Here is a 14,736-nt window from a genome sequence, read left to right as displayed (position 1 = left end):
TACACACTTAATCTAAACAAAGGAAATAACAAATTGTGTCAGTGTTATTCTGCAGCACTGAACTTAAAGTTAAGTCCAAACCTTAAAATCCTTTAGGTACTTAGAAAGTGGCTGACTAATCCTGTAACCACAAAGACAAGTTATCTCACTGGGGTTTTTTTCAGTAACTGAATTAGAAACTAAGCTAAAAGGTGAGCCAGCCTGGACAAGTGCAAAAAAAACCCCCCAAAACCCAAACAACGAAAACCCCCAAAAACCCAAAGAAAAAAAAGAGCAGAAAAGGAGAATCACTTGCTTATAAAAAACACTTGCTTGCCAGAGATTTGATTAAGGAGAAACATAGTAAATGTTTTTTTCCTTCTCTAAGTGATTATGCTTTAATTTTCTTAAGAGAGTACCAAAATACCTCTGGACATGCTAAAATAAATCATGTCATTGGGCTTCAAAGATCTGGCTAGCTGTACAAATCAACTGTAAAGTACACAGCTGACAAACTTTTTTTTCCCCTCCCTCTTTTTTAAAGAAAAGCAATCTGTCAGAAAATGCTGATTCCTGTAAATGAAATAAAGTTTTCTACAAATCTGAGACATTTAACTAAGTTCTGCTAGGAAGGGTATGCAGGCCTGTAATGGAGCTTCCTTCCAATCTGACATACCCTTTCCTCCTCTCTCCCTTGCTCCTAAGGGCTCTACTCACCTAAGGATTAACAATTAATTTATTTATTCAGGATCACTTATCCTGAATAAAGCAGAACTCCTGAAGAAGTAAAAGTAAGAATACCTAAAGTAAGAGTGATTCCTTCATACAATATTGCTCAGTGTACTATTACCATGAAACACAGGGTAACCAATTAGTTAACACTAAATTAGTATGTGAATACAGTCTTCCATTAATAATGTGGAGTGAGAAGTTTGCTACTGGTATAGTAGAATCATTAACTTATCTGAAGACTTCACACACTTAAATCTGCAATGCACAATGAAGGTTTAAGACACACAGTTTCAGTTTCAAAGGCTTAAGACTGTATCATCCATGGTAAGTAGGCATTATAGATAGGCCAAAGTTGTTTAAAACTATCTTAACACTTAAAGAGTATTAACCTTTATTCAACAAATGTTTTTAATTTGAGTCTTAGTCTCCTAATTTATTTCCAACTCCAGGAGAGCTGCTGAAGAGGGTTTGTTTCCAGGAAGACCACACCAGTTCCCTGTCTTTTGTACCCAAAAGTGAGGCTCATCACAAAAGCCCGGTCTGACGCTGCTCTGCCTCCCCTCCTTCACCAAGGGAAAGGAAGCCATAGCTGCAATTTGAAGGCAAGGAAGAAGGGAGAGAGAATTAAAAGCTTTCTGAGGAAAGCCTGAACTACAGAGATTTCCAGGGCATTTTGGAAAATGAACAGCTGCATGACCATGGGAGAGGCTGTCGTCTTTAAAACCAGGGGCATATGTTTAATATCTCAGAGACAAACATTTTTTGGAACAGTCCCCCAGTGAACCATCTCCATAAAATCCACGTCACACAAACCTGCACACATCACCATGCAAGGTCTTCCCAAGCGTTCACTATTACTTGGGCATCTTTTTATAGTGATACTGCATGATGGTAAGTCACAAAATAAGAAGGAATTAAGCACTCCAATTCTGAATAATATTCCTTTCAGACTATATCAGTCTTTGTGTATTAGGCTACTCTTTCTCCCGCTTTCTTGAATGTCAAAGCTTGGGTTTTGAAGCCATCTGGTCACTGAGGTTATGGAAATAAAAGCTACAGCAAATCTCCCAGGATAGCCTGGCTGTTGGAAGCAGCCATGGCCAAATGCAAACTCCATTACCTTCTCTATACGAGCAAGACCTCAAACATGCCTCACACATGATGAGCCCCCCCGCCCCGCAAAGTCTCCTGTTGAGGTAAGCAGGGAGACACCCAATAATTACACACACCAAATAACACCGGCAATAAGCCAACATATAGATTTTTCTGCAGGTTTTATCGTAATACAAGAAGAGGGTGCATAAAGGCAAATGCACCAGGTCCAGAAGTCAGAGCTGAGATAACTTTCCTCCTCCACAGTACATCATTTCAGGCACTTGTCCGGATAAGACCCAGCCCATTGGAAAGTATTCACAGAAGCTTGATGGAGACTTTATACCCAGGCTTTTCCCTTACGGTCCAGAGACTCCATCCTACAAGAGGCAATCCAGAGCAGCTCTATTAGGCTCCTGATGCAAAGAGTCCCCAAAAGGAGCCCTTTTTGCTACAGATGAGAAAAACCTGGACAGGCTTGTCTTTTTAAGCTACATTACCCTTTACAAACATTTGTACTGACAGATGAGTTGCAAGAAGATTTTAGAAGCATTTCAAATAGATCTTGTTTGAGCAGCAGTGTTCTTTAAGGAAGATGCTGTGCCAAGAACACACCCAGCCTTGAAAACAGATCTCAAGGCATAACAAGGCTCAAACAGGTTTTCTAAAGAATTCAGTATGCTCAGAGATTTTTCCAATGTCACACCTTCAATTATTAATTCCTCTTCCCTTTCTCCCAAAGCAGAAACACACATTGCGGCCTGACCTTAAACATACAGCAGTAGTGGAACAAATCCCATGATCAAAGACCCTGAATGAAGTTCTGTTAGTTACTTAGTTCATCCACAAAACTTTCAATGTCTCAGCTGATTAAATGCTGCAGTAGGAAAGGGGCCTCAAAGATAGTCCATGATGTTGCATTTACAAGTCTGAATGCTCTCAGATAAAGTTGATATCAGGTTACATTATTTCAGTCTCCATTAAGGGCTATGACCTAAGCAATTCAACAGAAACAGCAGCAACTCATTTTACTTCCCACTCACCACAAGTTTAATTTAAAAAAGCCTTATATCACAGAAGGCCTGCCATATATGAAAATATAGCAAAAAAAGATGCAATTTTGACAGCAAGTTGTGGCAGTAAGTACATTGCAATCAATGTCAGTATGCACCAAAGCGAAAGCAGGTGGTGAACAATGACCCTGTTACCAAATGTAAGACAGCAGAAATCTATTCTCTTCCACAATAGATATGAGTCAAGCCACTGAACTACATTTTTCAATTTCAAATATTGCTAACAAATTTTGAAACCAAATGTGGTATGTTCTGGGTTTGTTTTTTTTTGTTGTTGTTATAAAGGGAATTTAGAAAGGTTTATAAAATCTACATACATACAGCCTGCTGTAAATCACACTGATGGTTTGAAGCAGCCATGAATCCGATAAAGTTTGCAGTAAGGTTCAGAGTAACTTCCTCATGTAAATGTTACAGAAGATTCAAGACCACTTAACAAACAATAAAAAGAGATAAGCAAGCTGTTCCTGGGCTTATTTTTAAAATGACTGTATGTTTGATTACAAGGTGACAAAATGAACCATTTTTCCTTAATAAAGATGTCACAAGTTGAAAGTATTTGCTGGGAAGAAGATACTAAATATGCTGAAAAGGTAATGCTTAACAGAAACACAAACAATTAGCAGACCTTTAAAAATGCTTGGCAGATGGCTGAAGGGAAAAAAAAAAAAGGAAATCCATTTAAGGGACATCAATGTTATGAATCAAGGCAGGTGACATTTAAAACCAATGAATAAAACATCACAAAAACCTGTCTCTTCTTATAAATCATATTTCACAGTGGAAATTACATCTAGGTACTACACTTCAAGATCCTCCTCAATTAGCAGGAGATAACGACCATGGGGGTACGATTTCAGGTTTGGAAAGTAATAGCTGTCTATTCTGGAATACCTCCTGTTGTCAGAAAAAAATATTCTTTTTATTTGAGTCTCTGTTCCCCCCCCCTCCACGCTCCCCCAAATTATGGTCTTAATACTCTCCCACTGAATGAAAGTTTTATTTAGACTCAGCACAGCACAAAGAAATATCTCAAGTTTACTTGTTTCCTAACTAGGAATCTGCCCTCGCTCCACAGAACCTAGATAGGGATATCTATCAGCCATCTCAGATCTGGCTTTATCTCTCGAACTGACGAATGCCCTAACAAATAAGTTCACTTTACAATCAGAGAAAGACTACTGGAAGAAATCAGTGCCTGAGAAGTAATTTTTATTCCAGCCACCGCTGGGAAAAAGGAGAGTTCATGATAGATGAAGGGAAGAAACTTTTGGACAGAGAAATCCCTGAAGATTCACTCAAAGTGTTTGGTTTAGTCTTGGAAAAAATGTTATTGAAAAAAGCTCTACTTTAACCGAACACATTTTTTTCTTCTACCCAAAACTATACATATTCAAATGAATTTGTGGAACAATCAATCTTCATTCATCACACAAGGGTCAGAGAAACTTGCTCTCTTAGAAAAGAAAGAATGTATTGCAAGTTTCATAATAATTCAATAGAAGTCTCAAGATTATTAGATTTTCAAATAATCCCATTGAAATGACCTGCAAATGTGCACACTGTAATAAGCCTTTTTTGCTTTCGTCCAGGCAGATAGACTTTCTGGAGTCTTAGTAACAAGTTCAGATTATTCAGTTGAGTAATTTTGATGGGAGAAAGGAGGAACAGAAAGATTAGTGCAGAGGACTGCATCTGACACCTTTACCAAGCTGTTTAAAAGACAGAAGTAAAAAGAAGATAAAGCTGAGAAGATCACAGTACAGTCAGAAAACACTATAAAATGATAAACTATAAAAAGTCACACAACAGCAGCTTACCCATGTAATGCAAGTACATTTCTTCTAGCATCTGCCTTATCCAAGTATCCTCAGCATGCTTTCTTCCTACTGCTAGAAAAGACCCAAAGACCAGTTCCAACAAAATGAAAGCCAGTTATTTAGCCTGCCATCATTCTCAAAGCCTGCAACTGTACAGAAAATACTCCCAAGTTTTTAATCGATTGAACTTTTAGAAGGACAAAAGGTAGTAAAGCTATAAAGCATCAATATTAGATTGCTAATAAATGCTATCCAAATGAACATTCAGAGAAACCAAAGATATTGAATGTTCAGTACTGGTAGACAATAAGCTGTTCACAAGACAAATGACACCTTCACAGACAGAATAAAATAAATTAGAGACTCTGATCATTGTAAAGCAGAATGTGTTTACTGTTATTGATAAGCAATAAATCACCTGCCCTTTAACAGTTCCTCCCTATAAATCACTTCCAATGAAAGAAACAGATGATTCCAGTATGCAGCCATTCTTCACCACAGTCCTGAGCTGGGAGAACAAATATACTGTGCTGAGTGATACCCATTTTTAACTGTAGTCATTCTATAGCGGTGTAGGGGAAGCAGCAGGGTGATGCAGGAGATGTAACACTGCACCGTGAGATACCAGCTCCAACTTCTGCAGATTCATATCAGGGCTGAGGAGCATACAGAGCTGCAGTGTGCACCAGGCATTGCACTTCCCTGGTTTGGACTCCAGCCTGCAGTGACCCATTGTGGTTGGCCTTCTTGCTGCCTGGACCACAACTGATATCCATAAGCAGACCCTGATCTGCAGGCACTGCCAGGCTGGTGTCTACCACCAGACTCAAAAATAGAATATCACCCTAATGTGATTTGACTTGCTTTGAAAGAATTAAGCTCTCTATAAACTTTTCAGTAAGAACTTCAATCTCTTGTTATCACACTAATACATTATTTGTTTAACTAGAAGGAAAAGGATTCACATTCATGATTTCACTGGAAACCAACAGCCATTTGTCCAATTGAACAAGCTGAAGACACCATTAGTCTAACACACTTTCCTTCTCTGCTGGGTTTACTTATGTATTTTAAAATCTTTGTTTCCAGTATAACGTTTCAAACTACTAAGTAAAAGCACAGAAATGAGAATGTTAATAAAAAACAGGATGTCCCAGATGAGAGCAGCATACTGAAACTTTGTCTCAATAAACAGAAAATTATATTTTTCTTTACTACTTCAAGAAAAAGAATTACACCTCCATTCAGGTAAGAGGAAGGCTCACTTTCATTTATGTTATACTTGTGAAAAAGAAAGATCTAAGCAGTAACTGTTAAAAGCTCTGGCTAGAAGTTGCTTACAGACAAACACAAAAAATACCACCGTTTCCTATCAAGTAAGTATAAATGGACATACAGTTATTCGAAGTTACTTAAAGGATGCTGCAGTTGTGATACCAACTCTTGCAGTGCAGATAATTCCAGAACTCCAAGAGATGTGAATATACTTTTAGAAAGTGGACTTTATTCAAATGTGTTTTCTTGATGTTTTGCTTCAACAGTTTGCCACACTATTGCTTTGTCTCTTATCTGAACAAATTGCATCGCAAGCGTGAAATATATTTCTATTGCTCACTCCTTTGTCCTACTGGCTTGGTGAACCATCCAACTCCTACAGCTTCCTGCTCCAAGGAGCCGCTGGCAGGACTCAGCGTAAGGAAGAGGAATACTGTCTGGAGCAAGAGCTTCTAGGCAAAACCAAAGACCACAGTAAGACATCTACAGACGCTTTTGAAACAAAGATACCTCATTTCAAAATTAGTGAATTTTAAGGAGCACAGTCCACAGAGAAGTCAGGTATCGACAGCAAGCTGCGGACCAAGCACTTTGGAAGCAACAGGCTAGACAACTGGTTACTGGAAAGAGATCTGTAGCCGTGGGATCAAACCCAGCCCTTCCTGTAACTCCGCAAAGTCCCTTCTCTGCCCATCTCTGTCTAGCAGATGGTGAGGTGGAGACAAGAACTGCTGCTTGTACATGAGGGCTCTGACTATGCAGCCCTGACAAAAGTTGCAGCTGATCAGCACCTGCATTCTTCCCCTCACTCAGAGGCAATTAACACCTCCTGCTCATCCTTCCTTCTTTTGCCCTGCAAATATTTCAGAAGCAGCAGTTCTACTGTTTGCAGGACAGTCTCCCCCAGCAGTAGAGAAACAGATGACACTGTGCACTGAAAAGTGATAAAAAGTCTGTTTTGGAACTGGGGGAAGTCACACCAATTTTTCCTGTCCAAAGAAATTCCCATCAGCGGCCGATGAGACACTTCTCAAAGGGAGCTAAAAAGATAAGCTAGTGCAGAGAATAGCACTCACAGCACAGAAACACAAGACCTGAAACACAGATTCACTCACAGCAGACTGAAGTGTGGTGAACCTGTGAGCAGAGGCCATGACAACAACCAACTTCTGCTGTCCTTCCGCAGAAAGCTGAGAAATTTGCCATGTGCACTCCTTCTACTTCTGCACACCTTGACACTCTCAAGGATATACATTAATTTTATTTTTGTAAGGAAAAAAGTTCTGCTCCAAAGTTTTTCTGCTTCAGTGAGAGAACCTGTGATGGTACACCCTCTTCTTTAAGCCAAGGAGTGAGAAGGAAAGACCCAAACTACTGGCTTGTTGGTAATTGTAGGAATAGGAAAGGTCTGATTCACCAAAGATTTAGCATATGCAAGCAAAACAAGGTCTTCCCAAAGGAAGCAGGATACTTCTTAGGAAAGAGACATAAACCTTGTTTCTGAATGTCAGCTTCCCTCCCAGAGCTGCAGCAGCAGGATGAAGATTGCCAGTGCAGAAAACGACTGTTGATGGTTGCAGTTTTCCACTGAGGTCCTGCAGTGAGTCCTTTCCTTCAAAAGCTCAGCTATCACCTGGTGTTCTTCCAGTGAAGCACAGATAGCAAGAGCAGCTGAAGCCAACGTAAAAGTGTCTGTACCAATTAAGGTCTTGACAGGCTGCTTTACACAGGCCAGGAATGGTCAGCAGGTACACAGGTGCTGGAATCAAAAAAGCCTTGGAGCAAGTGGCTTCAACTCCTTGTGTAAAGCCTACAGAAAGACTTGATGTCCTGCAGTACTCTTGCTCTAGTGTCTGTTAAAAGCTCAGGTCCTATTTGACTCCACATCCAAAACAAGCCCCTAGGATACTTAATCAGCATAGATTCACTGATATACGAAAAATTATGACTTAGACTTACAGCAAAACCTAAGCTCAACACTACAGGTATTAAAACAACAGCAGTTGCATCATGATGGCAAAATTCAAGATTGACAGGGGCACTACTGCCACTCATTTTTCATGAGTGAAGCCACACTCATGAAATAACTCATGAAATAAAACTGAAAACATTTCAGTACTGTCATAGCTACCATAAGTCATGAATGGCTGGAAGCTGCTAATTTGCTAATAAAACAGGCTTTCAATAAAATGATTAGTGATATAATACACAACATTCATGACTGGATGATCCACAAATACGTGCTACAATAGGTTTGGCAAGACTGAAGGCCTTTCAAGCAGGGGCAGAATAAAAAGAAGTGATCCCACCTTAGCCACATGCTATGTTAGAATACTGACCTGCTCAGAGCAGTTAAAAGGCTTTTAAAATAGGAATAAGCAAAGGGTTTGTTCTGTCAAAGGGCAGGAAACACTGCACAATTAGTTTTGCTGTATGTTACAGTACTACTGAAAGATTAAAGTGAAAAAATGTATGACATTGTCTAAACAAATCTTCTAGCATTATTAATTTAAGTCTGTGCAACAGTATGTGACTAATGTTCACTGGCAAAATTAAATTCAGCTACAAAAATTTTGAGATCTGATTATGGCAATTAGGAATTCTACATACAATGCAGCCTGCCCATTAACAGCCTACCCCTGCAGCATTTTCATATTAGAGTTTGTTATATTCCTCCTGAAAGGAAGAATTTTTGCCCATAATTAGTATTTTTTTCCCCCCATGTTAAATAAATCAAAATGTTCTTGAAAACATTTTTCGTAACCAAGCAGTGCTTAAATCTTTAGAGATCCTTGTTCAAACATGAGTGGGGATAAACATTAACACCATTGGGCATTGACTAATCAGTTAATAATAACTTCTACCTCAGAAGTCCAAGGCTGGAAATACACTGCTGTAAATACACTGGGTTTATACCATTTCTGGCCACAACCAGGACATAGCCAGAGCGCCACATTTGAGAGGAATGGAGTTCATCACCTTTTAGAACAGAATCTCTGGGTTTTCTGCTCTGCAGCAGATGGGGCTGACTCAATCTAACCCTTATTTAACATGACATTGCCATCATGATATAAATAGTGTCTTATTTGCCTGCTTCAGAGGAACAATGTTAGTCAAGAAAAGGTCAAATGGTTTTGCCACAGGGGAAAAGAGCAAAAATCTTTTGTAATTTAATATTGCTTTTTTTTTTTTTCCCCAAAAACCCAGGAGATTCCAGGTGCTAGTGACATAGGAAGGAGAAGAATACAGAACAGAAGACAAGGCATATTTATCTACTCTGCAGTAGCACAAAGCAATAATATTTCAATCATTTCTTAAGGCCCAGGAGAAACTAGTATTCACCCAGCACCTCAGTGATCTCATCTCTACTTGGAATCCTGCAAACTCTATAGAAAAAGTCTGCTTAAACCTACCTACTTTGACAATGCAGAAATAAGTTATAGCTGCAGGGAAGCCTAGGACAGATGTACTTGATACACCTAATGAATGTATTTTTTTCTTATTCCACAATGCTTACTGCACTGATGATTTCAATTAATAAAGCATTAATAAACATTACTTTTACCCATAGCTAGCCATCAAATTGATCCATTTTTAGCCAAATGGGAGAAATACCCAGTTTTAAGTCTTTGAAGGCATTACACAATGTGAGGTTCCTGTTACTAACCCTCAGATAAGGACTATACAAATACCCATGTGTATTTATTAAGGTTGCTTTCAAGCATTTTTCTTATCCTACAGAAAAGAAAGTAACTCTGTTACAAAATCTGCACGCAAGACAGGCTGGTATATTCATAACGGTTGAACTAGAGAAATACATACAGCTGGGAAGGAAAATTTCTACATATTACTACGTGAAGGTGACCCAAATCCCATTTTATTGCTAGCTTTTATTGCTTCCAGCACACTGGTAATCTATGCACATGGCAATACTTCAGTACTAATGGAAATCAGTAAACAAGGTCACATGCATGTCAAACAGTTGCTTTCCACATTCTAAAAATACTTGTAGGTCCTCTTTGCTAGAATGGCACCGACCTTTCCTTGTGTCATCCATGCTGCCTGTGCTGCTCACTGGGTGTAGCCTGCACCTAAGGCTCATGGTATGCAGGGTGGAATACATCCTACTCAGTGGAAATAAGGATAATTGCTAAACTTGTTATCAACCAAATTAGAAAGTAAAATAATTACAGCAAATTTCCCCTTGGGCCATCTTCTGCAGACTACAAAAGACTTCTAAGATACTCCAAACCAGCCCATCTTTCCTCGGAAATACCACACATTGAAAAATAACTGTTTATCACTAAATTAAATTACAGCATGTAAGGTGAATGAGATAAAGTATCTGACTCGACTGGAATCACGTGTTTGGCCTAGACCCTGTGATACACATGCAGCTTGCAGGTTATTTTTGCAAAACATGTTTATGCAGTGACTTTAAGCCTTCAGGCTAAACATAACTGTAGTGCAAAGGGCTACAAGAGAGAGAATGGAACAGCTCTCCTCAGCTAGCCATCCTTTTCAGTCTAAATAAGAAAATCTGAGATACAGCAGCAAAGACAACAAAATATATGTAATAGCAGTAGTCTATACAATCCGTACAAAGAGAATGAAAAGCTCCAGCTATTATTCCAGACTTAAAGTAAAGCATTTCCTCAAGTCGTGACTAGGAAAGGGATTTCGCTTTCCACACTGCTTTGTGAAGGTGGAGTGAATCTCACCAACTACTGAATGCAGCGTGACAACCTAAACCATGGGCAACATGAACAGACATCGTAAGGGTGCACAATGCACTTAAAGCAAGAAGTGCTTGCAGTGAAGTATCATTGAAAGAAAATGCAGTGGAGGGAATGGTGTTCAGCAGAGCGTTCATCTTCTGGCATTTTGAACTCAAACCAGAAATTTTCCATCCTCACAAAAAATTACATCAAATTTATGAATAGGAGAGCTTTCTTTGGACTTTTGAAAAGTTCCTGAAAATTCTGAGCGTGTGAACCTTAGTTAGGAAGACTGAAACTGGGGGCTTGAAAGAGAAATGAAGACAAGCTCAACATTTATATAATAAAACAAAACCCAGTGCCAAAGCTTGAGAAAAAACAAGGAAATTCAATGGTTCTAACACTGTTCTTTGTCAAACACTACACATCAAGGATTTGCATTTCCTAACTGCCATCTGGAATTCTATTCTTTTATTTTAAATGCATAATGGGGAAGTAAAGCAAGATAGCTTGTACCTTCATGTCCTCAGGCTTTTTTGTTTGTTTGTTTGCTTTTAAACAAGGAAACTATACAGATAATGACTGGTTATGATTACTGAGAAATACCTAAAGAAAATGAGTTTTTCAAAATGCCCCATCCAAATGCATTAGCAATTAGAATCTCCTCAAGTTTCCATTAGTCTGTCAAAACAAGAAATAATCTTATAGCAGCTCTGACAAAATCTTACAGATTGTCACAACGATTGAATTTCAAAGTATAGACTTACAAATTCGTAGTCTCCATCCTGTGGTACTTTCCAATCAGATGAATTTTTTGTCTGGCCAGACACATTCTTCCCAAAGCTATTGATTTGATTCTCCTTCTCCTTCTGCTCAAAATATTCAAGGAATGACGGTTTGGCTGGCTGCATCGTTTCATCCCTCCCTGGAAATATTAAAAATAAAAAAAACAGTTTTGAAAAATATATTTTCAGTTATACAGCCTTACATCATGCCCAAAAGTGATTTTATTTTTTTAGCACACACTAAATCACGTAGTACTGCTAAAGTACTTGCTAAAGTACTGGTTTTTCAGCAGCTTTTCAATCATAAAACTGGCTGTACAGTGAGAAAACCGGAGAAGGGATGCTTAAAGCCCACCACACAAGTGATTACAATGCTGGAGGCCTTGGCCTCTAGACCTGCAATCCAATCCATCAAAACACACTACCAGGTAACCAAGCTTCATGCGCTGAATGCTAGAACTAAACTGCTACCAACTAGAGAGGTTGGATTCTTTTTTCATCCCAGTGAGGTTGCATGCACTGCAAAATACACAAAGTTTCAAAACTAAATAGTGTTGTTTTACAAGCAGAAACTCATTTTTATATTATGAATGGAACAGTACAAAAAGCAAGGCTTTCAAAGACCACAGCTACCATACAAATATCACATAACTTGGGTAGAAGTAGTCAAGTTCTAAATTTCTTGGGCAGAAAGGATTAACCAGTTTGCAAAGCTTTTTTTTCTTTTCATAAACAGTCAGTTAGTAAGTTGTCAAGTTTACTGTCCTAGTTTTCTTTTTGTAAGTTAATTCCTCTGAACACACTTTCTTAGTGGATTACTTGAATAAGCCAGATATATAGATTAACCATTCAATTCTAGACTGCATTTAAGAAACTTGGGGTAATAAGAAATGGGCAAGGGTACAAAGAGAGACAGAGGGGTCAAAATAACCCCCTAAATATGAATACTTTGATTTGTAAGAGCAGGTCTCATAAGCCTCCCAAGCATCATTCTTGATAACAAAAAATCCACACATACTGATAGAAGAAAGGATATAGCCAAGAACACAAAGCTTTAGCACAACTAGGTTTACATTATTCTCATTTGTCTAAGTTATTCTTTAGAACAACCAAAAGTTAAATGAAAAGGAGGAATGCTGCTGATCCATTAAGAGCAACGAGCTAGTAAAACTACATTGTCACAGGGTGCCCAGATACGTTGCATAGCTGGTGGCATTAGGGATACGAGCACTAATGTATCCCTTCTTCCTTTAACCATCACACCATCCGAACCCCTGCTCATGTGATTTAAGTACCATTACATGCAAATAAATCTAGCAATCCATTCAGCAAACAGGTTTCCATCACTGAAGGAAGAAACGCAGGGTCACAAGTTCCCAGATCAAAGCAGATCCCCAGTGCTGTTTGGAGAGAGAGGAGGTGGGGTCCATGAACAGAAGGCAGCTTCAGCTGTAGGGTGATGACAACGCAATAGGGAAGGAAGTGATGAAAAGTGAAAGGATGAAAATACTGATTCCTAGCACAGACAGCATAAAAGCCAATACAGGAAGAAAACACAAAATTTATCTTCACAGCAAGTCAAGATCAAAAGACTTTCAGTATCTCCAAAGGAAGATTTCTTTACTAGCGGAACTAGTACAGCATCAGATGCTGCCTGGACTACTCACAGTTAAAACTGGCCTGTCCTCTGAGTTACAGTGCAGCTAATAACTTGTAAAGAGTTGCAATCTAAATGAAGAGGCAGGCTTGCACAGCAAACATGCTTCAACAGGGCTGCACCACAAGACCGTGACAGCTGCAAACACAGCTAAAGACTATTCGCAGCTTAATGCCATTGTACTGCTCACCATGATAAAATGCTTCACAAAGACCTGTGAGCATAATGGAAGTAAGCACTGTAACAATACCTAGTAAAATGTTTTTGTTCTGATAAAATATGGTTCTCTAGGCACTGAAGTAGGTTACTCATACTTGAAACATATGTTTTAGGCAATGCAGAAACCATCCTTTTCAGAAAGCAGGATTAGAACTAGAGTTAACAGAAAATGGCATCAGAATAGCCTAATTCTGGACTGTGGAAGTAAGTTCACTGTTGAATGCCATACATTTGAAATAATCTGTCATGCAGGCAATCAACCAGAAGTTCAGAGCTTCAGACAAGCACATGGGTGGAGCCGTCCTTTGATGGGTTTGCGGGGCCTGCGTAACACTGACTCTTCCACAAGTTTGTCCAGAAGGCAGGCTGTCACAAGACAGTCCTCACTAAGGACATTCAGCAGTGCTTTCCTCTTGAAACAATATTAGCTACTCTGGAAACCCATTAAGATTTAATCACCAAATATTATTCTTGCACATAAAATTGCCATCCAGTGATCCAGAACTTCCCTGGTAGACACTGTCTGATCATCAGACAAGTGTATGAATTCCTTGGTCAGCTATGAGATACTTTAGGAAGTTATTTGTCTACAGACATGTTTAAATACAGAACAAATTTCCACAAAGTATGAGAAACTTGGCAGAATATTTGGGTTGTGATACTGAGAGAAGTGTGGTTCTACACAGCCTGAAATGTCATGCATTTTGAAAAAGCACTGCATTGTACTGCCTCTCCAGGGTCAGCTAAAAGCTCAACATGAACTGAAGTGCTCATACTTTTGCACCATGACAACTAGAGCAAAGACAAATTATTCTAACTCTGGCAGTAGTTCCCCCTCTTTTAAAAACAAAACCAAAAAACTCATCATACAGAATTAGATCAAGAAAGACACCTTCAGACAGGCTGCGTGAAGGTCAGTCAGGGAAGAGACACGTCTGCAAAGTAGAAAACAGATTTGCTGTTGGGAATAATTACTGAAATACAATAGCAATCCAATTACAGCTAAGTGATAAAACATTTATTTAGAATGAAGTAAATACACCCCTTGTATTCTGCTGCAGTACAGCCTGTTTGAAGCAGGAGGTAAGTTGTTATGCCCCATCATGTTTAACACCAACAAATTTTGTAGAAATAGAATTCAGAACTACCTAGGCTAATCTATACACAGCTTACTAGTAGCCAGCGTAGGTCTCAGTAATTCAGGCTTCCTAAGGGAACAAAAAAAAAAAAAAAAAAAAAAAAAAAAAAATCTAAATCAAGCTTGTGCTCTATGTTTTGAAAACAATTGTTTGCAGCACAGGAGACTTTGAAACCAAGTGTTTCACTCCAGTGACACTGGCTTATTCAGTTCTTTTCTATTTTTTTTTTTTTTTTAAAGACTGTTAG

The 14,736-nt window shown here is 38.8% G+C and overlaps 1 protein-coding gene across 1 annotated transcript in view; it reads right to left on the bottom strand.

Moving 5' to 3' along the window:
* Window positions 1-14,736, bottom strand: part of STK4 (serine/threonine kinase 4) — a 48,682-nt gene that overhangs the window by 12,312 nt on the left and 21,634 nt on the right. Inside the window, exon 11 of the mRNA XM_010569800.1 lies at window positions 11,457-11,614. Within this exon, the coding sequence (XP_010568102.1) occupies window positions 11,457-11,614 (158 nt within the window). The remainder of the gene's footprint in view (window positions 1-11,456; window positions 11,615-14,736) is intronic.

Source organism: Haliaeetus leucocephalus, unplaced genomic scaffold (assembly GCF_000737465.1).
Source record: "Haliaeetus leucocephalus isolate CR32 unplaced genomic scaffold, Haliaeetus_leucocephalus-4.0 Scaffold273, whole genome shotgun sequence".
NCBI lineage: Eukaryota > Metazoa > Chordata > Aves > Accipitriformes > Accipitridae > Haliaeetus > Haliaeetus leucocephalus.
This window is presented reverse-complemented; position numbering and strand designations above follow the sequence as displayed.